Source organism: Ranitomeya variabilis, chromosome 1 (genome assembly GCF_051348905.1).
Source record: "Ranitomeya variabilis isolate aRanVar5 chromosome 1, aRanVar5.hap1, whole genome shotgun sequence".
NCBI lineage: Eukaryota > Metazoa > Chordata > Amphibia > Anura > Dendrobatidae > Ranitomeya > Ranitomeya variabilis.
The window spans coordinates 102,349,040-102,362,589 of NC_135232.1; the positions used below are offsets into that span (position 1 = coordinate 102,349,040).

At 40.8% G+C, this 13,550-nt stretch overlaps 1 protein-coding gene across 1 annotated transcript in view; it reads left to right on the forward strand.

Moving 5' to 3' along the window:
* ARSB (arylsulfatase B) overlaps positions 1-10,518 on the forward strand; it is a 151,153-nt gene extending 140,635 nt beyond the window's left edge. Inside the window, exons 7-8 of the mRNA XM_077286989.1 lie at positions 3,317-3,448; positions 9,033-10,518. Coding sequence (XP_077143104.1) covers positions 3,317-3,448; positions 9,033-9,298 — 398 coding nt within the window. The 3' untranslated portion in view covers positions 9,299-10,518. The remainder of the gene's footprint in view (positions 1-3,316; positions 3,449-9,032) is intronic.
* The last annotated feature ends 3,032 nt before the right edge of the window (positions 10,519-13,550 follow it).

Sequence of the window (13,550 nt, forward strand, 5' to 3'; positions counted from 1 at the left end):
GTCATATCATTGCGGATGCAGTGCTAAGATCGCAGTAAGTACACAATTCAGCAATCCGTTTCACACTTGACAGAATTAGATTCACAACTCAGTGGACTGTATTACGCATAATAAATAGGTTAAGATACATGGCTATGTGAACTATCACGCACTATAGGATTAGATACACTTCTCAGCAGACTTTATCATATATAATCGCATTAGATACACAACTTGGTGGACTGTATCATATATGAGAGCATTAGATAATTAACTCCATGTACTATCACATATGATGTGATTTAGATACATGGCAATGTGGACTGTATCACATAAGATTAGATACACAGCTCAGCAGACTGTATCTCACATAATAAGATTAGACACATGGCTTTGCAGACTGTATCACACATGAAGGATTAGATACACAGCTCAACTGTATTTACTGTGATTTGAGCAGAGCCATTATATCACTGCTATACTCAGATCACAGTAATATCCGATGAGCACAGATCTGGGCCCTAGAGTGACAGTGATTTTATCCAGTGATGTGTACTCATCGCTGGATGAAGCCACAGCCATGGTGCCCAGATCTGTGCTCTCTCACTGGTAATTATTGTGATCTGTGTGCCATGACATGACGGCTCCGCTCAGATCACTGTAGTAAGCCTGTGAGTGCTCGTCATCAGTTCCAGGCACCAAGGCAGTCTTAGTGACTTCGACTCAATCCTGTGCTGAGTACGCGATACTAAATAAAATCGCCCCCCAGTGCTAGTGCCCAAACCTGCGCCCTCATGTTATTACTGTGATTAAAGCTTCAGTCAGATACAGATACTACAGGTAACAGAGGGAAGTGGTAGCCCAGTAATTGTGCTTGGCTATAATAAAATGGCACCGGGCTCGGACTACAGCCATGGACTGGGCACCTATGACCTGTGTCCAGCTCAGAGCTGAGGCAGTCACAGTATAGCAGATTCTGTCAGACGCTGATGGCAATCCCCTATGGCCTCGGGCTGCCTTATTTGCTGTGCGTAAGCAACGTGCTCTAACACTAACACACCAGCAAATAAAAATGGAAGTTCCCAGAATTAAGAAGTTGCAAATGAAAAACCTCAAAACACTATTTAACTGTATACACTTTTTAACAAAAAGTCCAATTATTAAAAAAAAAAAAATCATGACACATTCCTGTCTAGCAGTGATGGCTCAAAAAATGCAAACATTTAGATTGTCATCTGTCAGAAGATTACATGGGCCCTATGGACCTGCAATCCATTTCAGGACGTTTGTGTACTATGGATGAGGATGTCTTTGTCCATTTGTCTCTATGACTTCCTCCTGATTAGATTACTAGACAATGTAATGTATCGTTATCTCTTCTATTAGTTATCTACCTCTTCATGACTTTTTCTTATTTTCCATAGAAAATCTTAGTGTCATCCCTCCTGTCAATAATGACTTCCTTCCTTCTCTCTGGAGCTTTTTAAATTGTCATTGTAGATCATGACCCCTGGAATGATCTCTGCTCCTTATCTCTGTTTTGCTTCCTTATTACATGCTGGTCATTGGATGCCTTCTTTGCCTGTGTGGTGAAACTACTACGAATGTCACCTTCCATTCAGATGATAGTATGGTATGGTAGGAGCCTAGTGGTGCAGTTAGAAGTGCTGATTTCGGCCTCTCAGTGCACCTTAATGAGCACCGATCGGCTATATACAAGCCCACTGGTGACTGATGAACAATCACGGGTCTGAGCTATGGCAGATGTTCCTGTTCCGTCCCTGCACAGTATCTTGTTATCGGCAGCGCATACCATATTTATACAGTACGATGTGCTGCTGATGACTATGTTTTTTTTCTGGGGGGGATTGTGCTGGTTTAAATGATCCAATAACTTGACGAATGAGCATTTTGCTAGATTGTTGGGTAGAAAATCATAAAAAGTCTTCCAATGAGCGTTCTTTTCACCGACGACTTCTCTAAATGTACCATATAACCTGGATTTCCGATCAGCGGCCTCAAACTTTTCTAGTCGGGGAACCTAGTCTTCATGATAGATGGCGATCCCAAAGGTTGAACCTGTATCGGGTAGGTAAGAGATGGAACAGGAGCGTCTTATGGATCCTTCTTGGGCCTATGAAGTTTAGATAATAACTTTTTGGCTCACAACCATCTCTTCTAACTTACCCATATGCTTGTTTTTTTTGTTTCCTTGTTTGTTTTTTAATGGCAAGAGTCTGTCATGTTTGACTGATTTAATATAAGTTTCTGTCTGGAGACACCATTAGGGCGTATAACTCAGACGAATGCTATCCGATGTGTTAGTGTTTTTTGATGTTTTTACCAGTTTACACCATCAGGCCGTAATCCCCGCTCAGACTGAACAATGTGTAATAGATCATTCAGAACACACAGGTTGCCATTGTTCTCGGTAGCTAAAACCCTTTGTACTTAAGTCCACTGCCGAGAACGATGATTTTTTGTGCAACGTCTTTCACCTGATGACACCACTCGTTCAAGATAATCTTGCAGTGTAAATGAACCATTAATGCTGTAGAAAATGTTTTTCCCATAAGCCCCACCTTCAAATGAAATAAAAATGATTTTATATGATTTATGTTAGTGCTTTAGTTAAAAAAATGTGCACTATGTTTGTCTACAATCTTTGCTTTATTAAAACTGATATGTAGTTGTTTTTTTTCTTGTATGAGGCTGGATGTGAGCTCTGTGTATCCGAGATGCTGCAGTATTGATTAGGTCACACATCATCACAGCTTCGACCCTGCACTTATTTGCTCTTCATGTGCTTTCCTCCTTTTCTATAGCCCGTTTTTGCTGCCTTCCCTGAAGCTGTAGATACTTTCTCCCCTCTACAAACTGTGCACACAACCCCTCCTTCTTCTGCTATTTTTAGTACGGACATAGGGGATTAGGACCTGAGGGAGCAATCAGAACCTAGCTGGACTTCAGATTTGTAACATTTTTGCAGATCACTGAGCTAATTTCTCCTGCTTTGGAGATGGAAGTGGGCCCCTTACCTTTTGGGCCCCTGTATAAGTTGCATCAATGGTATGTCCGCCCCTGGTTGTAAGTGTGAAAATATGGTGAACATTGTACAAGCCAGTAATACCAGTGTGACTATTTACCCGGTATGGAGTTGCAGACCTAGGTTGTCAGTACATACTGGGAGTTGTAGTTACACAATAGCTGGAAATTACTGCTATACACTATATAGTAGAGATGTGCTACAAATTAGTGATTTATGATACTGTAAAGTGTTAGGGTTACCGGATGAAACTGTATACGGCCATATAACACTTTCTTTTTTTTTTCACAGGCTCCACAAATAAAGAGACAAGCAATCCTTTCGCCAAGCCTATTATTTCTACATGGGAGAATTCATTGTTCGATATATCAGTTCATGCTGCAATTCGACACAGGAAATGGAAACTACTAACTGGAAATCCAGGTATCACTTATCTGTTGTGCCAAGGAGTATACATCTGACACTGGAAACTCTGTTACCCCCTGCAATACTGACAGTCACTACCCTCCCCCAGGGAAGTTCATTGTATTCAAAACTCAGACTACATGGAATAATACTTTTATTTTTTACAATCTATTATAGTGGCTATGACTGATATTGCTCATATTGCAGGCAGGCAGTATACATCTGTGCTAACTCTGCCATATTACATGAAATGTGGGCATCTGTAAATGTTATCCCTCTTTTATAAAGTGCCATCAGTTCTCACCATATTGTATAAAGTTAGTAAAGAGTTCTTCAAATCTTCTTTGATTCTTAGATGGATATTGTTTGCTAGTGATTGTAAAAACAAGCACTTTAGCAATTTACTGTTTGTTAAAATTTGCAGCTGTTCTTGAGCTATTGACACTTTTCCTTTTATTTACAGTTCATTGCTTAGGTGACCGACCACCGCTGATGCCTACCTTGTAAACACAGTGCTGGCGCTGACCAGGATTAGGAGCCAACAGTGCACTCCAGAGATCCTGATCAGCTTTAAAGCAGCACTTACAAGCTCAATAGAAAAGCACTTGTAAGCACTGTGCATGTTAGGCCATTGTTGCTAGAATTACAGTGGTGGTCTGTCTCCTAGACAACAAGCTGTAAATAAAGAAAAGTATTACTATCTTACGAATGGTTGTAAATTTTAATAAACTGTAAATGGCAAAAGCGCCCATTTTTACTAGCACTATCTGACTATCCATCTATAAAAATGTGTCAAATAAGTGATAACATGTGAATTGCTAGAGATCTGGGGCCCCAGGCAATGGGTTAGGGTCCAGTGTACTGGATCTTTACCACCATCAACCTAGTACAACCAATTAGACAATAGCAGGTTTAAGTCCCCTAGGGTGACAAAAAAGAATTAAAACTAAAAAATATATATTTTAAATACAAAAGTTTAAATCACTACCCTTTTCCCAATTTAAAAAATATATATATTTAAAAAAAAAATCCCCATTTCTAAGTACAGTATGTGGTGATGTGAATGGTGTATTGCAAAATTACTCGTATGGCTAATTCAACAGATAATTAAGACACTTATGGCTCTTGGAAAAAGATGAGCAAAACCAAAGTACCAAAAATTGGTAGCATTCTTAAGGGGTAAAGAACACCCAGTCCCAATAATTGACTGTTGTAATCATGGCAGGGAACACTCAGCAAAGGAGCAATGCTAATCGTATGTTTTCTGTAGCTTATAAAAGAATCACTGGGCGTGGAGAATTCTCCATAAAGACCATAAAATTAACATTAAATAAAGAGGCCTAATATCTCTGGAAATGTATGGCTGCTGTCACTGAGGATATTACTGCTTGTCTGAGGACTGTTCTGCTACTTGGGCAAATCATCAAGATCCGCTGCTGGCAGCTCCCTTTGTGATAACCAATGACGTCACAGATGTGCTCGATGGGAGACAATTTTGGTGTCGCTAAAATGAAGACTAGAGGTCCTGAAGAGGTTTTTCCGAGTGAACATCACACTGGTCCTACTCCCAGGATTATGGTGTATGTTGGCATAATGTATGATACTCCGCCCCATTTAGTCTTCATTCCTGATACACAGCTTACACTTACTTTAGTGGAACAAGTGGTGCGACCATTTCTCCAAAATATCCCAGGAGTCAATATTCAACACAACAACGCCATGTTGCTCGTGCGCAGCCTCTGTGGCCTAAACATGGTATTGTTGCCTGCAGGGTCTCTGGTCTTGTCTCCCCTTTTGAACATATTTGGGACATCATCTGCAATTGTAGGGGGAGCTGCCAGCAGCGGTTCTTGATGATTTTCATGACCTCTTGCATTCCTCAATGATAGCAGCCAAGGCTGTAAGTGCGGGGATTTCTGTGTGTGGCGCTCATACTCGATAGGGGAGAAATCAAGATGTTTTAAAAATGTTATTTCTATTTTTTTGTTTTTAGATCAGTAACATCTCTATGACTTTTCCTTCTGAGTGCATGTATTTCTCCGTGATGTTCTCACACTCCAGTTTCCCCGATATTAATGTAAACCTAACACCCTAGAATCTCAACTACTGTACGTAGAACTGTTCAGCTTCAGCCTTCACATTTCTATGACTAATAAATGTCACGATTTAGGAAGTCCATAGTATTTATTTTACTTTCTCTTTTTTGTGCCATGACCTAAACACTATGAAATGTGCCATGAAAGGCTGGTTTAAAATGCGTATAGCACAAAGCCCTTTCCTCTGCAATCCCATTTCCCCAGCTCCACATTTCTGCCCTTTTATTTATGTGGATTTACATTCCGTGGTGCTGAAGCAATGTATTCCACAGTAACGTCTAATGTGTGTTCAGCAATCTGCAAAGTTTGCTCAGCAAAATGAATCTGCCCTGCAGACTTTTCAGTTACATCTTAAATATTTAGATTGCAAAGACCAAGTTTTTAATTATGTAAATGCCTTTTTTCTTTTGCCTTTTCCCATATACAGTGGGGAAAATAAGTGTTTGATACACGGCCAGTTTTGCAAGTTTTCCCACCTACAAAGAATGGAGAAGTCTGTGATTTTTTTTTTGTAGGTACACCTTTAGACAAATCTAAAAAAAAAAATCCAGAATATCACATTGTATGATTTTTACATAATTAATTTGCATTTGTATTGCATGAAATAAGTGATACAATAGAAAAACATAACTTAATATTTGGTACAGAAACCTTTGTCTGCAATTACAGAGGTCAGATGTTTCCCGTGGTTTGTTTGTTTTTTTAAATGATATATTTTTATGAAGAATTTGAACATATTGTTTTTATAATATAAAACGTTTGATTAAAGAAGATGCGATAAAAAGACAGCTTATATAAGGAAAGGAAGGGAGGGGAGGCCTGTCATGGAAGGGATCCAGAGTTTACGAACTATGGAGCATAACCACCATATGTACATATCTCCAATAGAACAGCAGCTTCTAAAGCAATTGGGAGAGTAGCCAAAAACGACTTTGGCCACTCTGGCAAGGGTCAGGTACCACCTGATTAGCACCTTTTATAGTTTGTTTCCAACATTAAAATTAAAGTGTTTTGTATGCCACCGGTAGGGGAGGACCATATTTGGGACCATTCCGAATCAGTCAGAATTAGTTCAGTGTCCGATTCCCAATGAGAAGTATTTGTTAAATTTCCCCTATGTATAGGGTGATTTATATGAGAATAGATCAGTGAGATGGAGCCAGAAACGTGAGGGTTCTGACGACATTTTTGCTCAAATGGTGTAAACTGTTATGATCTGGTGGCCTAAGAGCAGCATGAGACGTACTCTGGAGAAGGTGGTACCTGTACTGACCGCAGACCCTGAACTTAACACCGCAACTAGAAGTAGCCGTGGAATGTACCGAGCGCTCCCTAGACATCTCGACACAGCCGGAGGACTAATTACCCCTAGAGATAGAAAAGGGAAAACTATCTTGCCTCAGAGAAAATCCCCAAAGGATAGACAGCCCCCCACAAATATTGACTGTGAGAGGAGAGGGAAAAAACATACACAGACTGAAATGAGAATTTAGCAAAGGAGGCCACTTCTAGCTAAATAGAAAGGATAGGACAGAGTACTATGCGGTCAGTATTAAAACACTAGAAAATATCCACCACAGAAAATACAAAAATCTCCACAGCTAACTAAAGATATGGAGGGTATATCTGCATCTCCAGAGATACCAGCTTGGCTAAACAAATCCTTATACAGACCAAGCTGGACAAGAAAAAAACATGGAAAAGAACTGAACAATAAGGCCACAGCATGTGGACAGCAAAAATCAAGGCCAGAACTTATCTTTGTTGAAATGAACTGCAAAGCAGAAGAGACCAGGCAGGGATGTGAATCCTCCAGGAACAATGGACAACTGGCACTGACTAAAGGGTGAAGCAAGACTAAATAGCCCAGTCAAAATTGCAAAAAGTGAACACACCTGATAAATGCTGCGATTCAGAGACAGCAGCGCTACCACTTACAACCATCTTGGGAGGGAGCCCAAGAGCAGAATTCACAACAGTAAACATGTACGATGGAGCAGAGTTCCTTAAATGGACTCTGTCACCCCCTCCAGCCGTTAGAAACTAAAAGAGCCACCTTGTGCAGCAGTAATGCTGCATTCTGACAAGGTGGCTCTTTTAGTTATTGGTGCAGTCAAAGCAGAAATAAAGCGTTTTATAATTTCGTAAAAATACCTGTCTTTAGTCGTGGAGGCAGGTCTTAACCCCCCTGCTGCACACGCCACACTGCCGTCACTCAAGGCTTCTTCCCCTCCGCGCTGTTTTCAAATCAAATCCGGCGCCTGCGCTGTTTTGTTCTGCCTGGGGCAGGCGCAGTGAGCGCTGCCCGTCTGACCTCAGATGCAGTCTCGCAGATTGCGCCTGTGCGGCCACCCAGCTTGTGAATCCCAGCCCCGCACTGTGCATAATGCATAACACACTGCGGGGCTGGGATTCACAAGCTGGGTGGCCGCACAGGCGCAATCTGCGAGACTGCATCTGAGGTCAGACGGGCAGCGCTCACTGCGCCTGCCCCAGGCAGAACAAAACATCGCAGGCGCCGGATTTGATTTGAAAACAGCGCGGAGGGGGCGGCGCCGAAGAAGCCTTGAGTGACGGCAGTGTGGCGTGTGCAGCAGGGGGGTTAAGACCTGCCTCCACGACTAAAGTCAGGTATTTTTGCGAAATTATAAAACGCTTTATTTCTGCTTTGACTGCACCAATAACTAAAAGAGCCACCTTGTCAGAATGCAGCATTACTGCTGCGCAAGGTGGCTCTTTTAGTTTCTAACGGCTGGAGGGGGTGACAGAATCCCTTTAACATGGTGAAAATGAAATGTTTGCATTGTATATAACTGAATATTTCTCTAGAAGGGAGGTTACATTTCTCTTGGAGAGCTGGAAATGGGAGAAGGGCGTCAACATTAACTAAGTGTTGGAATCTAGTGATACTTGCAGCAATCCAAGAACGAAAAGATGAGAATAGACTCTTTACCTGGTGGAAACTGTGAGTTATCCCATAGCGGTGCGAGGGTTAAGAAAGGTGAAATCAGATTTGAGGAATATTTCAGATTTTAAGTGAGTGAATTACAATGGGACTAGATATTTGTGTGCGCAAGCGGGGAGGAGCCATAGCAAGGCGTCGACAGGCAGTGGGTGACGACACCCTGATGCTTCGAGGGAGAGCCACAGAACCTTTTTCTTCTAAAAATTTGTAGAAAAGACTAAAGAGAAAATGTGTTTTTTTATTTGTCCAAAATTCATTGCCCAAGTGCGTCATTTTGAAGAATTTGGCGCAAATTAAAAAGGTAATAAAAACCACAAGGCAAAAAAGGAAAAGTGAGTTTGAAAAGAAAACAAAAACCTGAAATGATGACTCTTGTCCACTACTTTTATCATTGAGGATAGGTCATCAGTGATAAAGTAGTGGACAACCTTTTTAATATCCAGCACATTTGCCTATCTCCTTATGATTTAAACCCATGACAGGAGACGGTGATCTTTAGAGTATCATATATTTAAATCCACATCTTGTACTTTTTTCACAGGTTGTGATCGCTGGTTTCCGCCACCCAATTCTTCAGACATTGGCTACTTCCCGTCATTTGAGTCTTCAGGAAAGAATCTCTGGTTATTTGACATTGTCCATGATCCTGAAGAAAGGCACGATTTGTCAGAGAAATATCCTGAAGTGGTGAAGAAGCTTCTTTACCGTCTGGAGTACTACAACAATCATTCTGTTCCCATCAATTATCCAGATGATGACCCCAGATGTGACCCCGAAGCTTCTGGTGTCTGGGGCCCTTGGGAATAATGTTTTGTATGGCGATAAACTACACCTATGTTAAGGTGAGGAGGATGCCAATACAGCTTATTAAAACCAGGTTTTTGCCTCCTAATCTGAGATCAGAATAATATATGGGCATAGACCCTGATTCCAACCATGTGTCACTTACTAGTTTGCCTTCTGTAGTTCTGATAATGATAAAACAGTGAATTTATCGCTAGAGGACTAGTAGACCTGCTGCCATGTAGTCCTCCATATTCATGAGTGCTGTATAACTCCTCCCCATCAATAATTGGCAGTTTTCTGCCTGTGCATCAGTGGTGTGGTTGGGGTTATATAGAGCTCAGCATTCAGAGAATTAGTAAATCTGCAGCAAATTTTATCAAAATTGCAGCAAGCAGCCCAGTAAGTAATAGAATGCTGGCATCAGGGTCTCTGCTCCTAAATTAGGCTGCTTTCAGATAGGGCAGCAAAAATCTGGTATCCGATTCCCTTTAATGAGACGAAGCATAGAGGCTAAATAAAATGTATCCCTTATGTCCAACATCCAAAAAAACCCAAAATTCTTCAGGTAATGTCCACCTTATTAGTTGATGGCAAGTTGTCCTGTTGACTTCATTTAGCAGTGGCTTCCTATACCTGAAAGCTGAGTTGAGTTATGGTATGTTTCCACTTTAAGGATTCATTCAGGATTAGCTGCAGATTGGACGCTGCGTACAGCCGCAGCATCCAATCCAGTGTCCAGATGTTACAGCACAGCGTAACCGGACATGCGGCACGTCTTTCCAGACCGCAGCATGTCTATTTATCTTGCGGTGACGCTCCGTCTCCGCAAGATAAATAACCCAGTTTATGATTGTGAGGCCGGCGCTTTGGGCAGAGCGAAGTATCCGCTGCGTCCAAAGGGCAGAGATTACGCCCTGAGGAAACATAGCCTTAGGCATCTCCTTGTAGCATTGGGTCCTAGCATTGGGGGGTGGACAGCATTTTAGATGTTACAGGTGTTCTGCTGACAATCAATTCTCTCTAATCATTTTCTACCTGATTAGAGTCCTAGCGTTCTGCTGATTGAAGCCCGCAGTCTGTGCACTATTGCTTTACTGAGGACCGCAAAAGATTTATTTTGTTAATTTTAAAATACTGTATTTGTAATGACTGCAAAAATATTTTACGATCGATGATTATTTGTTTACCAGAATTAAAAGAATATTAAAATAAATAACATTTCTATATTCCTAATATGCCAACTTTGTTGTTTTTATGGGGACTTAATGGTGTTGAGTTTTCTTATGCATTACTAAGTGTGACGCCTACAGTGAATATCTGCTGACCTGCAAAAAAAAAAAAAGAAGAATGTTGTGTATTTGGAAATCTACAAGCATCTATGCATTTAATTGCGGATTTACTGTGTTTTTTGTGCAGATTTTGCCGGCGTTTTTGCACCTGCAGATTCCAATTATGGAACAGGTGTAAAACGCTGCGGAATCCGCACAAAAAATTGACATGCTGCGAAAAATAAACCTCAGCATTTCCGCGCAGTTTTTTCCGCAGCATGTGCACTGCGAATTTGGTTTTCCATAGGTTTACATAGTACTGTACACCGCATGGAAAACAGCTGCGGATCTGCAGGACCAAATCCTCTGCGGATCCGCAGCCACATCCGCAACGTGTGCACAAACCCTTAAGCCTCATCCACTTGCATTGTTCTGGCAATTGCAGCAGATTTCCTGCAATTCTGCATCAAAAATCTGTTGCAATTTCACTACATCTGATTGTGTGATCTAATCTTCTACTGGGAATCGAGAATAATCTACTGTAGTTAAGATACAGAACAAAAATGTAACAAGATCGGTGCAAGCTCTTAAGTATATGACTTTTTCATACACTATGAACTAGCGTTTTTGGACACATCGTTCAATCGCTTGGCACATTCATATTATACAATTTTGTTCACCAATAGGTCGTTAACGTTAGAATGTGAACGATTATCCGCCAATGTAAATGTGCCTCACCACTAGAAAGCCATTTGGCTCCCATTAGACCATGACTGTCATTTCAAGTAATGTAAAGGACAACGGAGTTTGTAAATATTATTTTGTTGTGTTTTAGCCCCTTTATAGTAGCGTTGTGCTTGAAATCTGGGTCCGGAGACCCCCATTGATTGCTCAAACCGAGCTGCAGAAGCACTCGGCATATCCTTTAGCAAGAGCAGTGAACTGTTACACTGGGACGGTCTTCGGTAAGGAAGGGGTGCCTCAAACTGTCACTGGAATTGGGACCCTAACAATCCCTGCCCAAGGGGTACTCTTTAAGGTAAAAAGGCCTGAGTCCCCAACCTTACTATGCTCCTGTTAAAACCTGATCTGCCCTCTCCCCCACCCCAGAGGCATGGGACAGAAATGTAATGTAAACAAGACACAAATACAAAACAGGGATAATGGAAAACCTCTATTATACAAAAGCACTAAACAACAATAGGGAGAAGGATAGGGACAGGGAGGAATAAACTAAATAGGAACAGGGACCAGCAGATAAACACACACGTACTATTGTAAACCACAGAACACTACTACAACAAATCTACTTCAACCACTTAGCTTTAGTAGACAACACAGGAAGACAAATCTTTCACCTTCAGGGACAAGAAGGTCTGGCCAGTTTATGTAGGAAGAGGTAATGACCAGATCAGAAGCAGCTGAAATGAAGCTGCATGTTTCTGCCCAGCATAGAAAGGGTTGTTAACTACTTCAACACTAGAAGAAATTAAATCCATTTAACATGAGACACAAATTCCACCATCTCTAAAGACTTGCGATTCAGTACTCGACGTGACTGTTTAATTCCAGTTCTTCCAGGGGGACCGGACACCTTTGTGACATGAACTCGCTCAATAAACTTATATGGATCCATGTACTGCTCTGCTCATGCTTAAGAATAAACGGAGGTCTTAGGACTCACTACAAAACAAGGGCCATAACAGATCAAATATGTTTAGTTGCCCTTTAAATTCAATGTGTAGGTTACATTTACATACTTACGGTACTTCAAACACTTAAAAAAAAAAAATTGTATCTTTGTCAGAAGGTTATTAACCTATTGGAAGATTTCCTACACAAGTCTCATTACTAATAGTAGAAATCTCATGTAGGTAATTAATCCACAGTAGTGTTATATTTCAGTGTCAGCTTTAGTTTTCCAGCAATACTAACCTTGTCAATGTGCAATGTAAACTCATTGAGTTAGATCAACTAATATATAATAGCCCTGTAGGAGATTTTCCTTTTGATATATATGTAATATATCAGGTCCCAAACTATTTCTGTTGCCTACATTGAGAATGTTTAGGCGCTGAGGCTGCAGAAAGCCTAGATCCAGGGCTCCATATCATATGCCAGATGAAGGCACCAGGTAGACCCCGCTATCATGAGGTGCACATGATGCGGTTTGTACGCCGGCCAAGTACTTCTCAGCAAAGGCTTTGTTATGACATATAGTCATTTCTGGTAATACAAAACAGCTTGCCTGCATTTAGGATTCAATTAGTTTTTCGTTACCTTGTAAAGCACCAGTCTATGATCTAATATTTAAGCCCTCTATGTTTCAAGGTAAGTCAATGATCTCCTTGTCGGTAAGTGAACATTTTATGGTAAGGATAGGAGATTTTTAGCATGCGTATATGAAAGCATTTCTCCACCCCCTTTGTATTATGAGATAAGTAACTTAATAGATCCTAATGCACATTTACCAAATAAGCTACATGGAATAAAGTCATAAATATATGCTATAAATATGTCTGATATTATGACCAGCAAGAATTTTATTTTTTTACATGCATGCCATACAGACATGTCCTAAAATAACATTTGCAGGAGTCCATAAACCGAGACTTGGATGTCATAGAAATAACAGAGGTTGGTATACTGAGTTTGTATAGTGGATAGATTTCCTACGGTTCCAGATTACAGATGCCCCATACTTTGCCTCAATAATATTGCACGCATGCACCAAAACTGTATTCGTGCTTAAGAGTTGTCCAAAATACAAAATAATTTTCCTCCGAAATCCCTATCTATTTTATGCCATAATCTAAACTATTTTCTAATATACTTTATTTAAAAAAAATCCCTATCTTTCCCTATCTACACTATCTAACTAGTTTTCCTTTTTTCCGTTTCCTTTTTCATGACCCATTGCTTGAGAATCTCCGTGATTGCTGGGATACTCAAACTACGCAAAAACGGGGCAGAGGCTGCGGTCACTGCTTCAGCCTCTCCCCTTC